Source organism: Sabethes cyaneus, chromosome 2 (assembly GCF_943734655.1).
Source record: "Sabethes cyaneus chromosome 2, idSabCyanKW18_F2, whole genome shotgun sequence".
Lineage (NCBI taxonomy): Eukaryota > Metazoa > Arthropoda > Insecta > Diptera > Culicidae > Sabethes > Sabethes cyaneus.
In genome coordinates this window covers 180340737-180368734 of record NC_071354.1, presented here as the reverse complement: position 1 = coordinate 180368734, position 27998 = coordinate 180340737, and the positions used below count along the sequence as shown (strand labels likewise).

General features: G+C 39.9%; 2 protein-coding genes across 5 annotated transcripts in view; both read right to left on the bottom strand.

Annotated features, from left to right (window-relative positions):
* LOC128737669 (neurabin-1) overlaps positions 1-27998 on the bottom strand; it is a 141289-nt gene that overhangs the window by 105811 nt on the left and 7480 nt on the right. The window lies entirely within an intron of this gene.
* LOC128736405 (testis-specific serine/threonine-protein kinase 2-like) lies at positions 203-8760 on the bottom strand. Its single transcript, XM_053830887.1, is given in 3 exon segments — positions 203-1237; positions 1295-1423; positions 8284-8760. Coding segments are annotated over 3 exon segments (1641 nt in total).

Below are 27998 nucleotides of genomic sequence, written 5' to 3'. Positions count from 1 at the left end.
AAAGTCGAGCGAGGGAATGAAAATGTTTATTGCTGATGTGGAAAGCACCTATAGTACCCAGAGGCATTTCTGAAAGTATAGGCTCATCTATATTGCTGTAAATACATAGCATCAAACTAGAACTGCAATCCATTCAACCGATGTTTTCCGCTTTCGCTACAATGCCTGTTTTTATTATCTACCAATTGGAAATACTGTATAGCTACTGAAGCTTCACCGACTGACCATCTTCATTCAGCTCCTTTGTTCCTCGTGAATCACTGGGTTCATCCTGTAACAGTTGAATGGTCGATGTCTTAACGGACAAGTTTGATCCAAATTGCTCCGCACTTCCTTCAATTTCCTTGATGGTCGTAATAACACCACTGGCGGATACTTTCAGTTTGGACCGTATTCGAAGAGTTTCGTTGGAATTCATTTTAGATGATCGAGCGGCTGCCAAAGCAACAAACTCATCTGTTTTCAACGCGCGTAATTTGGGCACATCCATATACCAATCTGCTATTACCGCCTCCTGCACGGTCCACCGAATGATGGCGTTCGGTTCCAGTAGATTGCTCACAACAGCTTTCACCTGACAGGAAAGATTCTCGCGAACCCTAGACCGAAACTTCCACTTTCTTCCCATTTGCTGTTCGTAAACCACTTTCGTGCGTCCCTTGAAGGGCATAGACTTGTTCAACATTACGTACAGCAACACTCCGAAAGCCCACATATCGGAAGCTTTCGGGTCATAGGGTTGGCCCTTCAAAATCTCTGGTGCCGCATAGTCGAACGAACCGCAGTAGGTACTACTCAGCTCAACCATGCCGTCCTTCATGACGTATCGTGAAAAACCAAAATCACTGAGCTTTACGTTAAAATTAGTGGTAATAAGAATATTTTCACACTTCAAGTCCCGATGGGCCAAACCACTTTCATGCAAATACTGCAGAGCCAGTGCCACCTGCCGGGACCAGATACGGGACTGGTTCTCGCCTATCGGCCCGTGAGCCAATATGAACGTCAGCAGATCGCCCAGTTCGGCGTATCGCATGAAAATGAAAATTTTCGAGTGACATTTCACAATCCTATGGGTTCGGACGATGTGCGGATGCTTAACCCTCAGCAGAACGGCCAATTCTCGCGGTAGAAACTTTCGTCTGAACTTTGCACTGCACGTGGCCGTATCGATCAGCTTGCAGGCCAGCTTTTCGATCGCTTTCGTGGTTTTATCGGTAAATTCGACAAGGTAAACCTGGTCAGAAGCTCAGATAAGTGTTTGTATTCGATTTCCGTTATCAACACAAAATACCTTGGAAAAAGTGCCTTCACCAAGGCGGGCCACAAACCGATAGCCTAGTGTCTTGATGTGTTCCTGTGCGGTTCGCCGTCCCGAAATGGATTCTAATTTAGAGCACATAATTTAGTAATCATGTTTGAATTTGATTGAAAATTTTTCAAAATTCACACAGAAAAAACAAAAATTTGCTGAATTTGTCAATAAACTGTTGCAAGGCGGTTTACTAGGATCAGCTTGTCAACAGAATGAAATAAATATAAATTTTATAGGTACAATGTGACGTTTACATAGCGTATGCCTCTATGTTTTAGATTATTTTTCCTAAAATCCATACCAGTTTAAAACAGTTTTTTATTGCATACCAAAATTGTAGCAGTGTAGTTTCGCTATCATCACCGTAAACCTTGGCTTATCACACATGCATTCATCAGATATCACTTACATGATTTCGGTAAATCGAGCTTTGGCTTATCGATTTTAGGAAATACGTTACATGACTTTTTCTTCATTGGGTAAATAAGAAGCCAAAACATTTTACTGGCCTTCGTCAAACATTTAAAATGACACTCAAAAATATATGTCCCATATATCCTTCGATAAATTAACCATTCATACAACAAGTCTGACACTTCCTTGCTCAACAACCCCATTTGTGATTAAAAGCTGCTGCCCATTCCGGTTCTTCGAATTCCCGAACAGTAAACCATCGGATAATGAATACTTGATGACCCACTTTAGAAACCTCTGGCTCTGGCTGGTGCCCGGCAGCATGAATGGGGAACTTGCTTCTGTGTCTACATACATCCGTCGCACCGTACCGGTCCCGGTGGTCGATGTCACCGGTTTATTTTCCTATATTGCAATAAAATAGTAAAATACCTTACTCGTTTCATACGGCGTAAAACCCAACTCGGTATTACTGTGACATCCGAACGGCATTTCAGATTTTTCCCCTCAACAACGCTCGGAGAAAGGCAATTCCAGCCAGTCAGCAAACGCGGTATCAATCTGAATTTACATTTTCTGAAGTGCAGAATGGCAAAGCTGTATAGTACTATCTAGCCTTCAGCCACAGACGACTGAACCGACTCATTCCTACTGTCAGAACCGGGAGTTGTTTACACTGCATTTACCGAAGTGTGGGATGGCTTATGCAATATCGATTTTTACCTTTTCAACCCCACGGCTGCACACCCCTTTGGTGGTTGCGATACCCTCCCGTACTCGGTTCCGGTCGAAAGGTGTCTTTTACTCTAACGTTTCACATGATGGCGAAAAGAGCTACGTGAACTTTTCCGAGAAATTCTGACTGCTAGGTAAAGTTCGCAGCGAAGAAAAAATCGAATGCCTGATATAGAATGTTCTATCATTGAGGTAATCGCTTTCCATGCAAAGACAGAATTGAATTTCTCTTGTTTATTGCATTCTGTGGGAAAACTACTACCACCATTTATCCAACAACTGTCTACGAACAATGGCGCTGTGCCGGTTACATTGTTTTATGAGGTTGTAACGAATTATTATGACTTTTCAAGGCAATTCGATTATACAAAGCAATGCGACTGTGATGTGATGAAACAATAGAAATTAATAAATAATGAAGTCATTACAAGCAGTCGACGCCGACGGTAAGAAAGCATATTTTTTGTAAATCTATTTACCTTTAATTGCAGTATGATAAAACCTTAAATTGCATCCGTGAATACTGTTGTCTCTTATCTCCTTATCGCAAAAATAGACACAGCACAAAGAGCCGTCAATTTTCGATACGCATACGTTAAGATATGAGCTTCCTAGCTAGCTAATGATTATATTTTGTTTCGAAGGTAAGGGTGACCCTGCTTCTCTTTTCATGGTGGCGGCGGAAAGTCACTAACTAATGATGACATGATCTTGCGATGTGAAATTATTTCCCACAATATCTGCGAAGGTACCCACCGTTACGACTCTAACGAATCAGAGAAGGACAGTGCTGTAGCATGAGGCACTCTTCCCATGATATACGCAATAAACTTCTACACTTTTGTGGCGTAATCACGAAATAGCAATGATAAAAACAAATTTCAGTCAAACCCAGCGCGCTGGGTCACCTGATTGGGTTGGTTGATTAAGTGAAACTGCAATAAGTCATTTACCGAATCAACTGTATGCGAGCGATGAAAATCTCAAAAATTGCAAAAAAAAATACAAACAAGCTTTAAGAGTCGGTTCTGGGATAATTTCTGGAACAAAATTGATGATCTTGATCTCACTGCTTGAAGCGGCCTTTTTAGAGTTTATGCTAGCTAGGAGGCTAATGTAATGGAGATTTAGGTCAACTCTTTCATTTTGGCAAATAAGAACAGGAAATGTAGTGGTCATCACCGAGCGTCACGAACATTAATTTTGCTGTCTCATTTACTAATTGTGTGAAACAATGTTTAACGGCCTTATCTAGAAGAAGCCTAATTACGGAGTCTACATTTATGGATTAGACATGACGGATTAGACGGATGTTAAAACCAACTTTTACGTCTCCCTGACGTCAAAAGTTACAAAACTTGCTATCACAGTTTCGGTTCTACCTCCGTTATTCCAGACGAGCGCTTTTACGAACATTCAAATTCATTTTAAAATCTGATGCTTTGAAATATTTGGGACCAAAATTGATTTGTTAAATATAGCAAGCTACGTATCAAATCATACGATTTTTCAAAAAATGCGTACAATACGTTATTATATTATAGCGTGTGGTTCAGAGCAACTCGTTAATAAAAATACGGCCTATCTTTGCATCATTAGGGTGACTATATATCCACCTACAAGGACAATGCGAACTGAGTTTTTCAAATGCGTCCAAAAATGTAGATATTTTTGCAGAACATATGTCTTTTTTAGTATTTTTTTAATTTTCCTCTCTCCCTTTCTCTGTTTCTATTTCTCTCCACCCCCCCCCCCCCTCTCTCTCTCTCTCTCTCTCTCTCTCCTCTCTCCCCCTCTCGTCTCTCTCTCCTCTCTCGTCACATAATTTCAAGTAAACCTTTAAGAAAATTTTAATAATTTTTCATTGAATGTCCGCACTGGGTACGATCTTGAAATTTAAGCTCGTTGTTCTGATGCTGTCCAATCCTTTTCCATCCCGTCCGAGCGAGTTATGTCCAAATTCACAAGCTGTTACCGCGACCGCGGAAGTAATTTACTTACTTATCCTGGAGCGGTACCTCTAGGATTTTACCTCACTTTGCACACTTTCTAGGTCTTGCTCTAACCATGAGACTGTTGTTCGGCATCCTCACAATATGTCTCGCCCATTATATCCTTCAATCTACATTCGCACCATCTCCTCGTGACTACACGCCCCATGGTGGTTAATCACACGTAGACTTGCCGGAGCAGCTGACGGCAACGCCCTGCCTGTTTCTATCGCACTGAACGAGTAAATAACAGTCAATCTTCTCGGCGGTAAAAACAAAGGGCAGTCATACAAAAATAATATAGTTGTAACACGAGTGTGTTATGCGAATGTAGAATGATAGAATTGGCAGAATAAGACAAAACTAGGTATTAGACTGCTTAATATAACGGGCAGCAGTAGTTTAGTTAGAAAAACAATCGGGTACCAACCGAAAAAGTGTGAGCACAAATCTCACCTACCATGGCACAACCTAATATATTACTGGTCTATAACAATTCGCCTCGAATCAGTAGATTCGTGGGAAGTTATCAAGCCGGTTTTGTAAACGGGCGATCGACAACGGGCCAAATCTTTGTGCTGCGACAGATCCTCCAAAAGTTTCGCGAATATCAAGTCCCTACGCATCATTTATTCATAGATTTCCAGGCCGCCCACAATACTATCGACCGTGAAGATCTATGGAAAATAATGGACGAAAACGGTTTCCCGGTAAGCTGGCAAGACCAGGGCTTCAACCGATCCTTTTTTCTACCGCAGTCACACCAACGCGCATTCAAGTTCGCACCGTCCGTTTAGTGGTGGAATACGAACGCTATGCATAACAAAACTGGCAGTTTGCTCAGTCAGAACGCAGTAGAACGAACGCGCTCTAAACCTTTTTAACATTATCGTTTCGATCAAATTGCCTTTACTGTTTGGAGCAGCGAATGACTGCAAAACAGTCAAATGACTAGCAGTCACCACGTTAACGAAAAGCAACCGCACTATCGTATGATTCGATACTACAAAAAAAAAACAACCACTACATGTGCATGGAAGGAGTCGGTCGGACTCCGTCCAATACAAACAAACATTTTGCTTGCGTCGAACCGACGTCCGGGTGACCATCTATTACTGTAAGCAGCCGATTTGAAGGCAAAAAGAGAAACGAAAAAATACGTCACCGTATGCTTCCAGTCAGTTTTCAGTTTATATTCTCAAAGCGCAAAGCAAAACGGGAGATCGACTGTTTGCTTTTGCTGAGAGGCCGCATGAATTGTAAGACGGCAGCAGCGCAAGCGGCAGATTGACTGGATTCAAAAAACAGCCAAATGATCGTTCAAAAAGCGCAGGTTGAATGAGGATAGCATACGCATTCATGGCAGTCACATTCAACTTGCGATCCCTTTTCAAGCCCTGGGTAAGACTGATTAAGGCCATGACAGATGGCATTTGGTGCTGTGTGAGGATTTCGGGTGCGGTATCAAACCCGTTTGAAACATGCAGGGGACTTCGACAAGGCGATAGTATTTCCTATCTCCTATTCAACATCATGCTAGAAGGTGTTAAAAAACGTGCGGGTTCTTCCACTAGCTTGCTTGCGAATAGTTGTTGGGCATCTTAGGATATGGTAAACAGCCGAAGCCGTAACATATTTGCTTTTTAAATGTTGTACCGTATACTTTTTGCCGAGATTTCTGTTGCAGTTCATTGAAGTGTACAACGCGCTCCCGGAATGCTTCTTGCTTCGACGCCATTTTTAGCAAAACTGGGCAAGCATAAACAAAACAAAAAATATTAACAAAAAGAGGAGAGAGAGAGCTAACACATACATACTCTCATTTCTCTCTGAGCTCGTTTGTTGTTGACCATAAGGGCCGCGAAAAAATTCCCAAATTTTAGTTGCCACCCGTTACCATATACAAAGCGAACCCAGTATCCAGAAAATTGCTAAAGCTGGAAGGGTACAATGGGCGGGACATGTTGTGAGAATGCCTGCTAATAACCCCGCAAAAATGGTTTTCGCCTTGAATTCGGTTGATACCAGACGCAGAGGTGCGCAGCGTGCTCGATGGTTAAACCAAGTGGAGCATGACCTGGAAAGTGTGGGACAGTTGAGACATTGGAAACGCACAACCATGGACCGAGTTAGTTGGCGGAACATTATATTGCAGGTGAAATCCTCAGGGACAGCGACCCAGGATAACTCTAACTCAATTAATAATTCTTCGCATCAGATACTTCTCCCTTTCCAAAAAAGAGTTTCCACATTTCAACTTGCCGCCCTTCTTATATATTGGGTATATTACCCCTTCGTTCTGCACCTCCGGTAGCTGACCTGTTTGTTAGATCCTGACTATAAACCGATGCAGACCGACAGCCAGTCTATCCTACCGCTCCTGATAAGCTCCGCTACGATGCCATCTTTGCCAGCTGCCTTTTTGTTCTTGAGCTGCTTGATGGCTTCGATGACTTACTTCACATGTTGTGCGACAAAATCCTCTTGTCTTTATCCCGATATGTTTCTGTTAGCGACACAAAGCCTTTGCGGGATACGTTCCGTAACAGCTTGTAGAATTTCTGTGTTTCCTGAGAGTGACACAGCTCTTCCAAGTCCTCGCACTCTATTGCTTCCAGGTGGCGCTTATATCTTCTTGTAGTTCCAACCAGCCCAGGTGGGAAAACTAAGCTCGATCGCAGACAGAAAAACAGGCGCTCATACGAATGCTAAGTGTTAGCGCGAGAAGGGCCTTACCAGCTATACTCGGGCTTGGGAGCGGCTCACAACAGCGTCATATCAAGAGTGGACGACCAAATTAAGAAGTGCGTTGTTTCGGTCCTTCATCACTTAATCACTTGAAAAGTTTTCTCGAAAATTCGTGAGAAAAAAACCCGTAAAGTCCGAAATTCGCGTAAAAAACCGCGTAAATTCTGAAATTCGCGTAAAAATAGTCGCGTAAAAACACACCGCGTAAAAAGTGACTTTAGCGTATTTACTTTTTAATGGGGCTTTGAACCAGTGGTTGGTTCACCACAAGTTACGAGAACAATGTAACATGTAAAATGGAAATAATAATAGAATAATAGCAAACCAAATTAATACAGAATCTACACCATATAGAGTCTCAGGTTTCAGCAAACTGAAACGAGTATCATAATGATTCGAAATCATGATCCCTCAATTGTAGGAATTTTATGATCCCTCTGCGAAAACTGCGACGATAAGTTATCTAGACAATTTTCCATAAATTTAACAACTTTTGCGTCTTTGGTGGATTGCACCAGCTGGTCTAAATTCTACGGATTGTATATTTTACATTTATTATAGTCAACAGATAGAGTATAATCCTAATGACAAATATCTAATTAAAACATATATGAACTAACCTAGCACAAACATCTTTTAAAACAACGCTTATTGTTTTCACGACACGCATTAAAATCAAACACTTCATAGCAGCTATTAAAAACCCGGCACATACTAAGTACTGGTTCGGGTAACCCATAGTTAGTTCTTGAATGTCTATTGGCGAGAAAGGCGTGCGAACGAAGATCACGTCTTCTAGTGTTCGATATTTCCTTGAAGGAGATCGCCGACGAAACACGCCTTAGCCACATTGCGCCTTCCTTCCAGCGGTTCTAAATTAATCAGCTTGCAACGGCTTTTGTAACTCGGCAGGTTACGTGGGTCACGCCAGCGTAGATGTCGCAGAGCAAACCTAATAAATTTGCGCTGAACTGCTTCAATCCGATGAATTGCATTTTGGTAAAAAGGTGACCAAACAATGGCGGGGTAATCCAGCATAGGGCGAACCAGCGAGCAATATAGAGATTTTAAGCAATATACTTTCTTGAAGCTTTTCGCAAAGCGGAACAGAAATCCTAGTTGCGAGGAAGCCCTGGATACAACGAAAGAAATGTGGTTCTTGAACGTTAGGTTCGAGTCAAGCAAGACTCCCAAATCTTTAACAGTTGTTTCGCGCTTTACGGCCGTCTCACGAAGGGCGTAATCGTGCAGATACCTGTTACGTTTGCGACCGAAGGAGATGACTGAGCGCTTGGACACATTTAGTGACATCTTGTTAATTCGGCACCATTCGTCAAAGGTCTCCAAATCCTGTTGCAAGAGATGGGCGTCATTAGGACTTTTTACTGTACAGTACATTTTCAAATCGTCAGCATACGATAATCTCGAACATTTTAGGATAATGTTCACGTCATTCATGTACAGCAGAAACCAGAACGGTCCCAAATGACTGCCTTGGGGAACGCCGGAAGTTGCTACGAAGGGTGACGATACGTAATCGCCGATTTTGACTGACATAGTTCTGCCGATGAGATAGGAGCAAAGTCAAGTCAGCAGATTGTCGTGAATGCCCAATTCGTGGTATTTAGAGATGGCTATCTCATGGTTTATACGGTCGAAAGCTGCAGAAAGGTCCGTATATATGGCGTCAACTTGATTCCTTTCTTCCATTGCACGGATGATGAACGATGTAAAGACGATTAAATTGGTTGTTGTTGAGCGCTTTGGTATAAATCCATGCTGGTCAGCAGAGATGCAGTGTGAGCAATCTGGCATCAACTTTTCCAGAACGATTAGCTCAAATAGCTTAGAGACAATGATATATCGAAAACCTTAGCTAAGGGCAATGCAAGATTATTTAGACAGTGTTTCAAGACTATGGAAGGAAATTAGTCTATTAGCCAATCTAGGGTCATGTCTGTGTCATTATGAACTTACTTACTTACTTATGTGTGCATGTCCGCCGGTCCGGCAGAACAAAGGGATGAAATCAGAGATCTCCACTGCTGACGGTTACCCGCCATGACTTTCACCTGTCGCCAGGACAGGTTCACGTCTACAGCCCGGATGTCGTTGGCTAAGCTCCGTCGCCATGAGCCTCTGGGTCTGCCTCTTCTACGCACCTACATTCACTAATTTCTGTGGCTATCGGCCGTTGATGACACCGACGATGGAGTTCCTCATTAGATATCCAGTTATCAGGCCACCAGGCACGAATGATGTATCGCAGGCACCGGTTACTGAATACCTGCAGTTTTTGCGTTGTCTCCGCTGAGACGCACCACGTTTCGCAGGCATACAGCAGTACGGATTTAACGTTTGAATTAAAGATTTGGGTTTTCGCACGTAGAGTGATCTCGTTTGAGCGCCAAATGTTTCGCAGACCTGCAAAGGCACCTCTGGCCTTCCTGATCCGTGTGGCTATATCAGGTTTGCTACCACCATCGGGCGTTGTTTGGCTCCCAAGATATTGAAAGGCGTCTACCTGCTCAACTTGTTGTCCCGCTACTGTGAAGTTGGTGGAATTGTCAGTGTTCACTACCATAGAGTTCGTTTTCACATTCACTGTGAGACCTGCTGCCTGGGAGCTCTCGGCCTGGGAGGTCATCTAACTTGCTCTGCATATCATTTCGGCGTTGTGCGAGCAAGAAAATGTCGTCGGTTAGGTCGAGGTCATTTAGCTGCTCCATTGTTAGAGGATTCCAAGGCAATCCTCGATTTGGTCTACTGTCAATTGCTCCAACTAATATCTCATCCATAACGATGAGAAACAGAAGCGGTGATAAAATGCAGCCCTGTCTCACGCCAGCAGTAACCCTTATGAAGTCGGACAAGACGCCGTCGTGCAAAACCTTGCACGAGAACGCCTCGTACTAAGCCTCGATGAAATGGACTAGCTTATCTGGAACTCCTCTACGCCTAAGTGCGCCCTAGATGTTTTCGTGGTTGAGTCGGTCGAACAGCTTTTCGAAGTCAGCGAACACCGGGTGACATTACGAATCTCGTTTCGAGTGATTTTGGTTCGAGTCGCCCATTCGTTTAACGTGTTCGAAAGGAACCAAAGTCACTCGGAACGAGAATCGCAATGTCACCCCAGCAGAAGAGAGCCCTGGAATTCGTTGATCTGCTCCAATATAATGCGGAGCGTTGTGATATGGTCATTATGAACGCTGATGAATAACATCCCAAATCCAATCGAATTTATAAAAAACAAATGCTACGACTATGTATGTTATTCATGATTAACTTTACTCTTTCCATCAATCTTAAAGATTAAAAAGTTTTACACTATTGTGAAAAAAGTGAAAACTGCATAATGAAATTTGTGAATCATACGCATTTCTTATATAGTTTTCACTTTACTTAAGTCGTAAAGTTGAAGAGCCTTCCTCGGCATTTACAAGCAGTCGTTTCAGCAACCTTCGTTTAATACATAATGTCTTTCTTATAATCAAGATGAACTCCAGTGGTTAATGAAATTGATTTAAAACCTGATTACTGCTCGAACTGTTTTGCCGGTAGAAGCATGAACTTTAGTCGATCAAAACATAAAATAACAAATAGAAAGTAGCAATCGCATCCGAACGAAACGCACCTTAATTTGCATATTCAAAGGCACTCGGGTAGGTTCCCATTTCTATCCGAGTCATCGACAGCCGTTCGTTGCATAATCTCGATTGAGTTTATCTTTTGAAAGTTCGTTAGTCCAAATACTCTTCACAGCAGTGATGCTACTTCTTTCGGATCATATTTTACCTCGCAAACAAAATTCATAAACAACTCAGTCTCATTCAAATTCATCAATTCAAATTGTTACCACAGCAGACACAATGTTTTTTTTCTCATGTTCGTTACACGTTCCACGAATTATCAATAGCACCATTTGTTAGCACAACAGGTGTTTAATTCTATCCTTTGTTTACTGCACTCGTGGATGCAACTGTATAGGTTTCTCGCGCATAATTTCACGGCACCGCACTGCACCGGCCGAAAGAAAGTGACTTCGTCCAGCGAACTTTTACTTTCCATCTGCGTCGTCAGCTGGAATAGTTAGCATGCAGCAAATGGATTTGATTTTTTCGCAATGCAGACGAGTGACGCTGAGGAATCACTCCGAATGGTGGAACGATGATGAGTTGACGCGATTAGCAGCTGCATTTAATATCCGGACTGGTCGTGTCGGCGCTGCTGCTGTCCCGAACAATCAGCTGAATGCGAAAAATCAACATCTTCTGGCAACAACACCACACAAATCAGCTACGATTGATGATTACGGCGATGGCAAACAGCGGTGAAAACAGAAAAAAATTGATGCAATCCAAATTACAACAAGAGCCGTGAGAGAGACGGTGAAGCCGGTTGTGCTGGAAGGTAGGGTACCATTCGCAGCAAAGAACAACACTGGCCGGTGCAGTAATCAATGAGATCATAAATAATTACCGCCAAACGAGAAGCCAAACACAACACCGCGAAAAATGAACGAGTTTATCGGTTTGGAGTTATAATCTTTTTTTCTTTGCTTTTTTATGGCGTCTGACGAATACCGTCAGAGGGTGAGGAGTTGGGCGAAAGTTTCGTTTGCGTTAAGATGCTAACCATTGATTTATTTTAATAAAAATGTATTCATAATCAAATCACGCAACTGTTATTTAAATTATAACACTAAAATTTAATATAACATGAAATTTAACTTATTTGGCAAAAGAATAGTTGCAAGTAACGTCCTTTACCGGTTTCTCACACTCAGGAAGAATATCTGCAAATCAGTAATGACTATTTGATGTCCGACAATTCGCCCGCGCGGAACTGCTTAAGCGTAGTTGCTTATAACCGCATCGTTGAAATCAATAAACGCTTCGTTCCGCTAATCGTTTTTTTCCTGTGCAGCTCCTTAAACAGCGATGAAACAATATTTTAAATCGCTTTTTAACTGATCATTTGAAAAAGTTTAGTTTTTACCACGCAGTCTGGCAGGGTTATTCACTAGTAGTAAAAATAAGAATGGGCTCGAAATTCCAGTACCTACTATCAAGGACAGACTAAAACTCTAGCGTTTTTTTGCCTCAGCAGTGTTTCCGCAACGACCACACATAAAACAGTGTTTTATGCTGGAAAATGCAACCTTTAACTTCGATGACGAACGACAGGTACCGAATGATGCTCATGCGCCCAAATGGAGAAGCCATTCGGAATACCCACGTATTCTGCTGTCTCTGTGAGCGATGTTTCATTGAAGCCCCAAAGCAACCCACGTATTTCCAGGCAAATGCTTGAAGCGAATAATCAATCGGCATGACGAATAATTTAAGTAGCGTAAGTGCTGCTACAGCGACAGGAGAAAAAAAACTTTGACACAAATGTTGTTTGGAGTCCCCCCTTGTGAATTCGAGGCCTTTTAAAACTATTTTTAAAACTTTTCATCGCAAATCACTGTCGTGCAAATCTGATACAAATCTACCATACAAACACGCAGTCAACTCAACAACGATACAACCGCTATTTATCTCCACGGTAAGGGAAATGATTACTCATTTGTTGGATTAAGTTCTCACAGAGGCTTAGATAGAGAAGCACAAAGGACAAGTGAAAAGCCATACAATACAGTAAACAGGTCGAACACGACAGTCTACAGGTATCTTGTTTCACCTAGCACAAAGTGTGCGGTTTAGTTAACGGATATCGTCGTTTTTGTTTCTCGCACTGCCACCACGACGGACGACCACCGACCGGAAGCTTCCGTGTCACATGCTGATGTTGTATTATCTTACTAATAGGTACGACGTCCGAACCTTCATGTTAAAATACTGTTGCTGGCAGACATCAGCTCAGCAGAATAATCAGCCTGTGAAAATTTGTGTGATTTTTCAGGTACCGGTTTATTGGCAACAAACCCAATCATGTTGATCTAGTGACATTAGGTTATACAATTTTTTTTCAGAGGAATGTTTCACTTTTTTTAAGCATTATGCAGTTAGTAACTTAGTCTCCTTTATATTACTAATGATTTTACAAGTATTCAGGTGAACAGTTTACTTGAGATGAACATCACTTATACGTCAAAGCTCTCTAACATTGTTCATTTAATGACTGTATTGTTGTTCCAGCCAAACTTGGCGTTTTCTACATCCACGGCAATATCCCGTTTTGATTTGTGCAAAGTAAGCGTGCCAAATCGAGTACCAGTCGTCGCGTTATATACTGCTTTGGAAAGACCATAGCACGATGCTCAATTTAGGAAAGTTTAGGGTGGTTCAGAAAAGTGCTCTAAAGTTAAAATTTTTAAGTTTTTACGAAAAACTGCCTTATTACATTTCTCAAATTGAGATCTAGCGTAAAAAATAAACAGAAATTATTTTAGAAAGTTTTCTATCCAATCAGGTGTGAGCCCAATTTTAGGTAACGCTGCACAGTACAACGGACTGGCGGAATTCCATACACTATTTAGTTACGAGCTAAATATTTTACGAAACCCTATTCGAAAAACGCTGCGTTAGAGTTTGCAAATAATAATGATCTTCAATGGTACGAATCGACAGTAAAGTAAACTGCACCTAATTTATATGGAGTTAGCTGCGGCATTTAAAAACTTGTAAAAAGGAATGGGCAAGGAATGCTACCCTGCGGTGCACCTGATTTGTTGGCAAAGGTAGATGGTAAATCCTATTCCAGCAAGAATTGTAATATTCTGTCATTCTGCATTAGAAGAAGGCGCGCTAGTAGACGCGATATTTAAAATTTTAAAGATTTAAAAGCCGCAGTTATTGTCGACCACGAAATATTGCTGAATCGGATGGAGAAGATTGGAATTTCTCCTGCATTCACAAGATGGTTGAGGTATTGCCGGTAAAGTAGTTTATGCGTCAAAATCGGCCTAAAAGAATCCGAATTGTTTTGCAATCTATCGACAGTTCCTCAAGGAAGCAATTTAGAACTTTTACTATTTTACATTATTCATCAACAAGCTGTCTAAAATCTCACAAACTGGATGGCACTTATTTTAAGCTGACGACGTTAAGAAATACTTGCCTATAAAAACCGTACTTAACTTGACTGCTTGAGACTACAATTAATGATCAAATGATTTGAAGCATGGTGCACGAAAAATTGCCAAGTTCCTTGCAATCAACCACGTACTTACCGTTATTAAAAAATAAAATAGGTCATTCAACCGGTCAATGCCAGTTGATTTGTATTGCCATCGTGCACCTCTGAGCCAATTTTTAAAAAAAGTTTTGAGTTACGCCCTTTTGAAGATTTAAGGAGCAGATTGCTCATACAAAGTAAATAAAAATCTTCAATGACACTTCCAAAATGAACGTAAATCACAGCCGGTATTGATTTGACGACCATTTTAGGAGTTTTACGCTGTATTGGGACTAACCGGAAATGTACCGGATTAAGTTATCGCTGTCGGAAATCATCCCAAATCACGACAGAATTTAAAAACTAGATCAATCAAAGTCAGATCAACTACCTAGCACCACGTTGGTTATATCTGGACAAGTTCCGGGGACTTCCGGGAACACTAAGACAAGTTTCATCCATGAACAAAAACTTATCGTGCGACACCTTAAATCACACTAGAATTCAATAACTAGATCAATGGAAGCTAAATCTGCTATCTAGGGTCAGGTTTGGTATATTTGGTCATATGTTTGGGGGACTCCGGAAACTCCTAGGAAATTGAAATTCCGTCGGTATTTGAGGTGTCGCATGATAAGTATTTGTTCATGTTCGATACTGGCTATTTCTCACAGCGATGACTTCATCCGGAACATTTCCTATTAGTCCCAATACAGCGTAAAACTCCTAAAATGGTTGGCAATGGGCAGGCTTGTTATTTCCTCACTCATTGTGCAAAAAGAGCAACTTTTTTGTTCAACACAATGAGCAGAACTGCTTTCAGAAATGAGAAATAAATCCACACAATGAGAAACAGATTAAACACAATGAGAAAAACTGACGGGCAGAAAAACTTCTTAATGCGCTCTTTAAATGAGCAACTTTCGGTTTTGCTCCCGGTCCTCTCGGTAGCTACAGCAGTAAACGTGAAAACAAAACAACCGGTGCGCGTACAGCAACTATAGACTCAGAGGCGTCAAGACAACCAAAAGTCGTTAAATTTTGAATCTTAGCGGGGAATTGCCTTTGTTTATAATGGGACTTTCCTGTTGGTGCGCGTCAAGAAGCAAATGTATGGGAATTCAAATGTTGCCATATCTAAATAACATTTTTCGCACTGTTGCCGTTGTGACATGCCTAACCATATGATGCAGTTGCGTTCACGGGTAGCCAAACTCAACTGAATATACTAAATGTAAGAATCATGATTCAACTGCATTAATGGATTAATATTTTTCTGATGGCAATGATGGCATTTTTCTCAACGCACTACCCATGTTAAAACTACCCGTAGTTGTCATACGTCAGCGCATCGCATCAACGTATTCAAAGTGTATTAACATTCTCCTCAATGAGTAGCACAGTGTGCGGTTGCTCATACAACTGCGTTCAGCAAGAAAGAGCACAGTTAAAATGAAACGGAGCAGAATAAATCGCGTTGAAGACTGAGCACAGTTTGAATTTTTCTCTTCTCTTTTTTTCTTCTGAGGAGGTGCCATCCCTGGCAATGGGCATATGTTGCACATAAAATCAATACCGGCTGTGATACACGTTCATTTTAGAAGTGTCATTGGAGATTTTTATTTACTTTCCTTATATTTTATTTACTTTGTATGAGTAATCTGCCCTTTAAAACTTCAAAAGGGTGTAGCTCAAAAATATGTCGATTGATTTTTTTAAAAATTTGTTCAGAGGTGCAGGATAGCAATACAAACCAACTGGCATTGGCCGTTTAAATGGCCAAATGGTCAATTTATTTTTAATAACGGTATTTTGAACACCGTGAAAACCGAACAAAATTGCTATCTAGAGTTTTTTGCTCGCGAATATTTAAAAAGACTTCTGTGTGACTAAATCATCAAATCCACTGTGGAAAAATGAGGCATTTTACACAGCAACTGAATATTCTTTATTTATACACAAATATCAAATACCCAACAGCTGCGAATACGAGGAAGTTTCTAAATACGAAAAGGCTAACTATGAAAGTATTAGACGTAGATTAAACTATGTTAATTGGCAACTTATTCTCAAAAATGAAGAAAATGTCGACGCTGCTGTAGACATGTTTTATAAAATTTTATTAGAAATAGATAATGATAAACAGCATACCGTTGAAGAAAAGAAGACGTCAAAAAAATACAAAAAGTCCGGTATGGTATAACAGCCAGATTAAGAATCTAAAAAGTCGCAAACAAAAAATCGCTAAAATTCATAAAATAAGCACCCCAGCAGTGATAATTTAGTGATATATTTGGATATATGCAACCCACTAAATTTGGCAATTAGCAAAGCATTTGAAGAGTACAATTCAAAAATTGAACTTGAAGTAACTTGAAAGGACTGAACTCCTAAAAACTTCTTTAATTACGTGAAAACAAAACTAAAATCTGACATTTTCCATCCATAATGCATTTTGATGAAAGTGTTAGTTTGGAAAAGATTTGAAATCTCTTTGCAGCATTTTATCAAGAAATCTGAACAACAACATTTTCTGAAGAAGATCGGAATTTTCTATGGATATAGGCGTCAACCAACTTCATGGTGTGGAGACCTAAAAAAATTTAGATGCCTCAAAAGGCCCTGGACCTGACGGAATCCCTCCAGTTTTCATACAAAATCTTGCAATGGAGTTTACAGCTCCTTTGTTTTGGCTTTTTAACTTTGTCACTGGAATCCGGAATCTTTCCAAAAATATGGAAATGCTCATTTCTAGTGCCTATTTTTAAATCGGACCGGAAATCTGACGTACGTAATTGTCGTGGTATTGTCAAAATCTCTTGCACTCCAAAACTTTTCGAAGCAATTATTAATGAAAAATTGAAAACAGAATGACCTACAGAAATGCAACACAGTTTCTTCACAGGACGCTCAACTACGACAAAGTTACTTGAATTCATAGACTATTCATTGAATGCAATGGATAATGGAAATTATGTAGAAGCTCTTTATACGGACTTTAGCCTGAATGGCCTGAATCGTATTTAACTAATCGCCAAAAATTAATTAAATTTAAAGGAAAGAACGCGCATCCAATTCAAGTAACTTCGGGGGTTCCTCAAGGCTCTCATTTGATGACCTCTTCTTTTAATTTTGTATGTAAATAACATTTCCTTCATTGTAAAGGAACTTAACGGGCAAATTACCAGTCATTAACTTTTCGTCGGAGAGCCCAATTCCGGAAGCAGTTTTTGGGACCAAAAGCGGGATTCTGTTTATAAAAATGTAAATACTGCATTCTTCTTGCCAATCTGAACACAGCGAATACATTTTCATGAACAAAATTTTTGTTTTGAACAAAAAACTGCTTTTGAAATTGGCAGAGTTGATGACGACTAATTTCACCTTAAAGTGCTAATATATGACGACGACATGAAGCTCTTTTTGGGAATAAGAAATGAAGCAGACATCAATGTATTCCAGAATGAATAACACATATTATACACATATAGTGGTGTAAAAAAGCCTATTAGAACTAAATGTAAAAAATGCAATCACAATCTAATATCATTTAGCAGAAAAAGAATTACTCCAGAAATCTCAAGTAGATTAAGAAAACCATGATCTAACATTATCAAACACACATTTCGTTTGGCTGATTCATACGCCGCTTTAGAGTCAACAGACAGACGATGAATCTGCGAATTGTACTCCCTGTAGTTGTCTGATACAGGGTAATCATCTGATCTGTCGTGGAGCGACCCTCACGAAAACCAGCTTGGTATTCGCCGATGAAGGACTCCACTTTAGATTCAAGTCCACCACCTTCGAGGTACGATGCTGGTCTAACAAGCCAGTCGTCGTATGTTCGAATCTCCGCTAGGTGGTGCTGCTGAATAGAATCAATAGGATTGTTGCACTAGCCCCGTAACTGTCCTGTCTTCTAACAGCTGGTTGCGAAGTCTGTCGTATAAAAACAGAAGGTCAAATTTCGATAACGGAATCAGCACTCAGGTTTTGCATTGCTTGGCTTTTTTTAGGATTGTTGCACTAGCCCCTTAACTGTTCTGTACTCTTACAGCCGACCGCGAAGTTTGTCGATAAAGAAGGCTAATGTCTAAAGACGGTTATGCCTAAGACTTTGCTTTGTTTTAGGAAAAAGAGTAAAAAGACTAGTCAACCACTGCTTCAGTACGTATTCTTTCGCCCAGATGTTGATAACGATCTGGCGGATTACTTCGTACAGCCCCTAACGCGCCATAGAAGTTCAATACGATAACATCGTTCACAGTAGTTTTGCAATTAATTACCTAATTGCTTTCTAAACCTGTGTTAGTGGCTCCCCAGCGTACCCATCACTCATAATTATTATCCTGTTCCTATTATTTTCTATGATTACTCAACAGCTCCATTCAACAGCGCCTGGAAGTGCGCGTAAGTGCAATTGTAATCTGAACAATCCTTCTGCTAATGTATTTCCCGCTTCCAGTCTGAGATCTCCACGTGCAGGGAGTTCTGTTTTGGAACTTTCTGTACACGCCAATGACACAGATGGTATTTACGTGAACTATCAGAATGTACAAGGTTTAGGGGCTAATATGATGTAGTCATACTAATTGATGGCCTTTGATGGTTGCATCGATTCCATTCAACTGTCAGTACTCACATTCAACATGTGTCGTTGCGATCATAGTTCGAGTTATAGTGACAAAAGTAGTCTTGGTGGCGTATTGACTGCCGACGCTCAACAGGTTCCTAGTTCACTGGTCAATTAAAGCCATGGAAATTGTCTCGAACAAAGCTGTGTTTCTATTATTATGAAAGGCACGAAGTTTTTGGTTGCTGCAGTTTATATCTCACCTGATAGAGGCAAGATTGTCAAGTTTAGCGACGAGCGTATCTTTTCAATCCGTGAATTACGTGACAAAGGGTCTTTGAACGAACGAATTCTCATTTGCGGTGACTATAACTACCCGTAAATTTCATGGTATAATGGGCAGCATGGAATACAGTACGACAATTCTCTCTCGCTTCCTGCTACTAGTGCTGTTATGGTCGATGGATTTGAATTACTGAACTTGAAACTTTCACCGCTATTTTCGGTTGACCTTCCGCATCCTCCACTGGATTTATTTATGCCTAAACTGGTACGTCCCATAGAAGTTCCAGCTGTTAATTACGGAGTTGAACCTCTAAACTCTCGTAGTATTAATTTTGATGCACTTGTGGAGCACCTTACTTCTTTGGATTGGGTTGTATACTCGCCGATAGTGTTTCGGCCATAGTTTTCTGTCCCCGCCGCGCCGTCGTGCTCCTAAGTCGAATTTTTGCAAAATCGTTTGAGCAACAGAAATTTCTAACGCTGTGAAAAGAATCCTACATGTTTCGTTTATTTAAAAAAGGAGAAAAGCGAGACGTAAGAGACTACAGCAGAGGCATTTTCAATTTTTCTGTCAGATCAAAGCTTTTTGAAATCAACATTAGCAGTGTAATTTCGAACAGCACCAAAAACCAGTAGATCCGCATGATTTTATGCCGGGCCGCTCTGTGGCAACTAACTTGATGCATTTCACTAGTACCTGCATCTCACAGATGGAAGCTGGAAATAATATTGACGCTGTGTATACAGATATTTAGGCCTCTTTCGTGTATCTGATAAACTGACTTCAAGGTTGGGCTCATCTTTCGGACCGTACTTTATGATTCTCGTGCATTCAGTAATACTTCTAATGTTCCACAAGGCAGTAACATGGGACCTTTGCTATTCAAAATGTATTTCAACAATATTGCCTTTCTGCTTGGTTCCGGATGCGCACTAGTATTTGCCGAGGATCTAAATATCCAACACGATGTGAAATCTATCCAGGATTGCAACGAACCGCAAGCATCGTTGGACACCATTACTAACTGGTATAACAGAAAGAAGCTTACAACAAGCATCGCTAAATGTGTGGTTTTAACACTTCAGGGTTTCGCTCTGAGACATCTTTTTGCTTTGGAGATACTAGAGAATTATCGGAGGATGCAACAAGCAACTTTTGTGATCAAGCTTCTTAATTACGAAATTGATACCCCGGCTCTGCTGTCCCGTATTGATTTTTGAGCTTCAAGCAAACAGTTTCGTTCACCGGATTTACTGACAACCAGATTTCATCGGATAAAAGCTTGATTATATTTTTTGAAACAAGCAAAGCAAAATCTAGGTGCTATATTACGATGGGACAGATTTGGAATCGGTTTTTTATGTTTGACCGACTTCACAATCAACTGTTAGTTTACAGGACAATTGCGGAGCTATAGCTCCGATCCCATTGACAGTCTCTACCAGTCGAGATTCGAATATACGACGACTGGCTCTACCATTATACATTTAGTAGAAGCTTTCCTGAATTGAACAACTGCCGCCTGCAGCTCAGCCCGATATGGGATAATGACGTAGATCTGACCGAGTAGTAAATGCAATTAACAACACTCGACAGTAGAGCGAGTGCTCACATTTTCTACTCTCGCTTGAAAAGATGCAGATCGAACAGTGGAAAACTTCAACGACGATTTATAGATATATCAGCGCTATAACACTTTACTCTCACAGAGTTTGTGAAATCTACCGTGCGAGATCAAGTAGTAAATCAATCAAGTTGTAATCAATTTGTAAGCAACTTGAGGATCAAACGATAGCAGCAAGCCGGCTTGCCGGCCTGATATGTTTTATTGAATATTACTCACTGCTGAAGTGGCTCTGAAAGATCGCACGTACAAGAGCATAGAAACGTCGTTTTATTATTTGAGGAAAAAGAAACAGGTTTTCCAACAGAAGCGTCTACACAGCTTATTACTTTAACTTATTTTTAATTTTTCAATCTACCGTACTGATTAGTACAATTATATCAAAATCGATGTTATGAATATTTTTAAACAGTCGCTAATTGACGAATACCGTATTCGACAAAGTTAATTATAAAACTATTGCTATATCGCAACTTGTTCCCACAGATGAACTAACAGCTAATGCTCCATTGATACCGGCATGTTTCGAACATATATTAAACTTCGAATCGAGTCTCCGTGGGATAGACACACACATGTCGTGGGCGTCAGCTAAACCAAATTACATTTTACACAACTTGTTGCCAGTGTTGTGTATCAACACTCGCTGCTTGCCCACGTTACTGAAAGAGGCTTATCTTCTTGCAAGATGTTAGCTTTCGGCAGCAACCTCCACCCGCACCCACCGACCCCTTGCAACGCAGCCTCCAATCTATGTTGATCTCAATGCGTTTTCAGGTTTGCTTGCATATACCAAGAGCAACTTTCAAGCTGATCTCGAGACTCAGTACGCAATTGTTGCTTGTTGATAATTAACTTTTCGGTTCGTAGCATTATCCAATGTGCCGGCAGCACGGCAGGGCACATCAATCGATGCGGGGACGGTTGCGCCCAGGTATAATAATGAATGGATAGCAGATTACACAAGTAAACTTTTCGACTTAATGAGATTACTGGTGCATGAATGGCTTTGTTTTTTGGTGCATTGCCAATTTACGAAAGCGCTTTGAAGTAGTTTAACTGGCCACACGGTGCGATATGCGTTCCGTTATGATGACCCCGTACGAGGGTAGGTGTGAATGGGTTTTCGAATGACTCTGCTGCGCTCCGGTGGGTGACGAACGACGAGAAAGTGCCGCTACTTGCTTCGCAGTCAAGTGCGTGTTCAAAGTAAGTTCAACTCAGCCGCCGGAAAGATAAAGTTCGGCTACTTTAAAGATCCGTTTGGCAGCTGGACTTATTCAATGAGCAACAACATTGTTGCACAACATTTCAAAGACGCAGATTAGATTTTTCAATGTTCTTCTGATCCAATAAGTTAATTTGCAATGACGTTTTATCAAAGCGATTTCCCTTCATTGCACAATTTCATCATAAACTACACTCGCAAATACTAGATTGCCAGCGATATGTTGCTCAACTTTCATTACCGGTCGGATGATGACGCAAATTCGAACTCACAAGTAGAGAGGCAATCACATTAGGTAGTAGTTGTCAGCTTCGCTCAACCACTGAGCTGGAAAATTTTGTTACGTTAATTATATTGATTTTGTATACTAATTTTAGCAATATTCCGCACACCGGGCGACAACTGTCGCATAGAGCAGGGCCCTACCGCGGTTGTGTTGTAATATCGAAGTCATTAAATACACAAGCCTGCTCCAAGCCATTCATTGCAATGATCGATACAAACTCATAACCTTGCCGATTGTGTCACGTTTCAGCGAATTGGAACTCATTATGCTGATTAACGATAACCCCCTTCCGTCCGTTCCAGACATGTCGATAGTAGGTACCGCTGACGCTGAGAAAATTCATTGTGAAGACAGATAAGAACGCCGGCGAAGGCGGTTGTTTCGTAATTGCAAGAAAACGCCAACTTTTGCCTTTTGCTGCCGCCGCCGCGGAGAAATAAGGGTGGTACTAATCAACCATCATCAAGCAAGAGGAGCTCCAAAAGTGGAACTCGGCTCGGCAGTCGCATGCGCGTTTTCAAGTTTTATTTTTTAACACTTGTTATTTTTTCTGCAATGGTGGTAGCGCAACGTGAAAAGCGTTTCGCACCTCCTCTACGATGCAACAACATTGCAACGGGGAGAAACTCGCCGAGATATGGTAGCGATGGTTTTCTTTTCTCCTTATTGGGGTACAGTTTTTTTCCCGCCAGCTTCCCCTGTGTGAGTGTTGAAAGGGAGATGAAAAACTGTCGTCAGACAGCTTGGCGGCTGGGAAAACAATTGAATCTGATGCTTCCTCCTGTGGGGTTGTAAGAATTACTCGTCTGTGTGCTTTAATGGCAAAACGCAAGTTTAGTTGAAACAAACCGAAAAAACAGAAAGGATTGTGTTCTACACAACGCCGCGTCGTAGTGAAACGAATGACTAATCTCAAATGCACTTCATTGACGGAGAATGTTGCGTTTACACACTATCCCTTAAATGTTCTGTAAATGTTTGTTTCCATTAGTTTTCTACATTAAAATACTAGAATAATTAGCTGCCTATATATGAAAAGACCCTATCTGTCATGCAACAGTCATTTTACAATAATCATAACAAATAAAGTTCATAAAACATAAATTTTTTTGAATGCTCAGTTTCATATTTTCTTAGCCCTTAAATGCGCACGCTGAAAAAAAATCATTTAAAAAGAAAACTTACTTATCTAAAGGCGGTAAACATAATTTACTTTGGGGATGTTTTTCACTATGGTGTTTTAAAGCAACATTGCGCATTTAGGGGTTAAAATAATAAATTTTGAGAACAGGCTTATCACATTGAAAAGCTATTTTCGACCGATTCCCCCTAGGAAAAATATACCGTTAAAGATTGCGAAGAACTAGAACAACTGTTTCGACACAATGGCAGAGACTATGATGGCCGAAAGTAGTTCTTCGATGAACACCTCGGTGGCGATAAAACAGAAGGAGGCAGAAAGGAAACCAATTTGTGGGAGGACCCACAAACGATAATGGAGTACCAGCTCTGCCTACCCGCATAGAAATGCATGACGAATATTAATGTAAAAACATTACGGTTACTATGAATTTTACTGTTTACAACACTTTATGCTGTAACTTCACTTTTCATATTAATGTAAAAACTTTTCGATTACAATGAATTTTACTGTTTACAACACTTTATGCTGTAACTTCACTGTACCGTTCTTGGAAAATTTTTCATATAATTTGGCAACAATGCAAATTGTTTCGAAGCAGGAAATAATCTCTATCTAAGGTCCAATCCTTGGCAGGTTGAGTTGTAGACACAAATTGTGTCTCTTCCTCCGTCTACTGTAGAAACCATCGATCGAGAAGATTAATCTAATTCGTTTTACTGACGGGACGACGACACTATGCAGGCGCTTGCGACTTACTTGTTCGTCTGTCAACATATTAGCCGCGATTTTTAACGCGGGTGTTCGGGGAAAGGCTCCGTTCCTATGGAATAGACCAACCTCATTCTTTTTACGTCTTGACATCGAATGAGGTGTCAGGCATATAATTAACTTTTTATAACGGTAGACTTTACAATTGACAGAGGAAACGATAGAAAACAGTAATGAAACAAAGAGTCGATAGGATCTAACAGATTGAGATAAGGCGTGAATGGGAAAGAGCGGAATTTGTTTATGTAGTTGTACTGACCTCTAATACTTTTCTAATATGAGCGATGAATGCGGATCGAAAATCATAATAGTTCGAAGCCTATCAAATTCATTGTCATCATATCTTTTCAAAAACATGAAATACCGTAATTAATCAGCCGGTTTTATTTTGTCCTAATAATCCAGAAGCCTACAATTTTTTTTGCAGAACTTACCTTAAATTTCATTGTAACTTCGTTGTAAAACAGTGTAAAACTTATAGTGAATGTACCATAAATTTTACTGTTTTTGGTTTTTATTTATATGGGAAAAAGCCGAAAAATTTAGTGTTACATCACTTAATCACCCCCTTATTCGCTGTAAAATTGGCGGTTTCCATTAAAATTTACTGTGAAAACAGCGATATTCATGGTAACTTTACAAAGATTTTCCCTGTTTCAATGTGGTTTTTCGAAGTTTTTCAATGTTTGTAACAGTGAAATTTAATGTTTTTTCGCTATACATTTTTATTCGGGTACCTATCTCGAACAGATTCGGTGGAGAATCGGACTGCTAAAGACTTATAAAGTAACCAGAAAGGGCAGAACTCTGTAAGCGTAATGAGGATCGGCACTTCATTGGATAATTTCCAGGATTTGATGGGAGTATAAACTACCGGAGAAAGGGAAAGAAAGAAATGTTTGTCCCATGTGAAAACAGGGTGATCAGCTTAATTGTAATTTTCGCAGCATAACATTGCTCATTGATCTCCACGATTTTGTTACGTCGTTGAAGCATGAATTTTTCACAGGACTGACAGAAACGTATTGCTCGAGCCACAAATACAGATACGTCGTCTATCCTATATAGCGAAAGAACTACAGGGATACCTCGATATAAGACAATTTATAATTTCAAAAAGTTGTCTTATATCGAAATTGTTTTATATCGAAACAAGATTTTTTCAAGCATTTTTGCATTATCACTCGACAATTTTGCTCTGTGTTGTGTGTTTACGTTTTTTGAACTATTTATTATTGTTTGAGCTAGTAGTTTTTTACAATTTTTAGCATTATTTAGAAATAATGAACAATTTTATGGTGAACAATTTTATGGAATCAACACCAGGAATAATGTGTTGGGTATGCTGGTGCATTGAGATCTCTAAAGCAACGTTCAAACGTCGTATTGAACGGTTTGCTCATCAGCTTCGTATACTAAACTAAATTCGTATTGCATATGCGTCGGTGCAAACGAAACTATGAACGAGTGATGAAAACAATTTTGTCGGGCTGAATTTTGTTGCTTGTCCTATGAACAGGTTGAACATGCGGACGAGTCACCACTGAGAAAATTAAATACAGTAATGTTCCGATTTTGTCGGCTCCCGATTTTGACTAGCCACGATTTTATCAGCGTTTTATCCTGATTTTGTCAGCCTATAAATTTTGTTTAACTTTTAAACATGATTTAGCTTTTAAACATGATCTATAAAACTTTTCAGTCCGCACGAAACAATTCTGAATCCCTGGGGAGAGTTTTTGAATAAAATAATGCCTTTTTTGCGAATAATTCAAGTCAAAAGGGTATTTTTGTATTAAAAGTTCTGCTGTTCCTAAACAAGCAAAGATAGGGGTACCGTCATCCGGGGCGAGATTGTGCCAAAAAAGCATATGTTTCGGGTCTTTAGCTCAGTATACACACAATTTAGGAACTAATTTGATTTCAAACCTGTCAATATATACTAAATTGTTCAATTAACAACTACCGTAGAGATAGTTTAGTTACAATGAAACCTAATTTTACTGGAAGTGCATGAACTTTGGCACAATCTCACCCCTTCTAGGGGGTGACATTGTGCCAAAAACATAAAGTTGAGCTAAAAACCTAAACAGTGAAGATTAGCATGTTTATAAACAATACACATAAATATCAGTATAAAGTAGTTCATATGGGGCCGTCCATGAGCTAAGTGGACTATTAGGGGCAGTGGGTCGGCCAAAAACAACGCTTCATGAAGAAAGTATTAACGAAAATAACCCGGAGATCTGAAATAACTAAAAATTAGTTCGCAGTCAATGGACAGCCTTTATATAGCCAGTAGTGTTTCTAGGGTTAACAAGGGGGAGATATATGAAGGGCGTGTATCCTAAGGGGCATACCTATTTGATCATCTAACAAAAGTAACCATTACTTCGTTCGAGAACCCGCAGCCGCAGAACATGTAACCCATCCCACCTCCCTCCCCCTTCCTTAAAACTGGCAGTTTATACACGGTATAATATATTCGTCTTATATTAGAGTGTTTATTCAAAGCATTTGGAATTTGCAGAGAAAAAGTACAAACTAGTTTAAATTATTTACCGACCTATGATTCTGTTTGCTCCAAAATAGATGATGCAATCTAATTTGTCAAAATATTGTGCTCAATAGTAAAGAATGTGAGTGTACTGGTGTATACTGACGTATTTTTGTTGTGTATGTGAAATCCACAAAATGGGTCGATCATTATGGCTTGGCACAATCTCACCCCCGTGAAGCTCGAAAAGTACAAAGTTTCGAAAAATATTATTTTCGTAATCAAAACTTATCCAACGTATAAAAACCTTTCAGTACATTGTAAATGATTAGTTTATATACCTTCAAAATAGCAAGTTGATGCGTTTTCTTGTTTGGGTTAGTTAATGGGAGACATTTTTTACAAGCGTTATTTCCGAGTATTTTTGATCGCGATCTTTGAAACCCTGTGTAGACTAAATAGTTTGCTAATATTATCTGTGTTCCATTCGAAATTATGAATAAATATGTTATTTTCATCATCACTTTGAATTTAAGTCACCAGTTTCTACAGATACAATAAATTTTCACAAATAAACATTTTTGGTTTTTGGCACAATCACACCCCCGTGGCACAATCTCACCCCGGATGGCGGTATACTATATTCAGCAATGTTGTGTATTTTCACTATTTGTACAACTTTGTAAAACATGAAAAAGTCATACAACAACTACAAAAACAGCTAAAATAGAAAAACTGATTTTACCGATTTTTCTTATATGAGAAATAGGATTTTTCTATCTTTGGTGAGGAGATAGAAGATTACTGTCTTCAGCAAAATTTCTGGCTACAAAATATTGCAGAAAACATCAATGTGTTATATTAAAACTAAAGAAAAATAAACTTTTTATTACCCTTTTAGGGAGATTAATAAAAATTTGAATTCCACTAGACGATAGAGTTTTTAATTTTAAGAAACTCTTCCCAAGGTTCTATAAACTTAAACCCAAATTTTCTCACTCAAAACTGCGCACCAAAAAAGGTTCTGGACCAGTGTTTTGTTCCCAGTTGATTAGATTGCGTTGAGCTTTCGATTGATCAATTGAGGGTTAAAATTTAATTTTTAGTAGATGTCTTTGACATTGCAAGGTCTTTAAAAATTCCCGATTTTGTCAGTTTTCCTATTTTGTTAGCCCAAAATTCAACATGGGGCTGACAAAATCGGAACATTACTGTATGATGGAAATGAACGATTGATTCTGGCAAAAATGAGGTTTCAAATCAA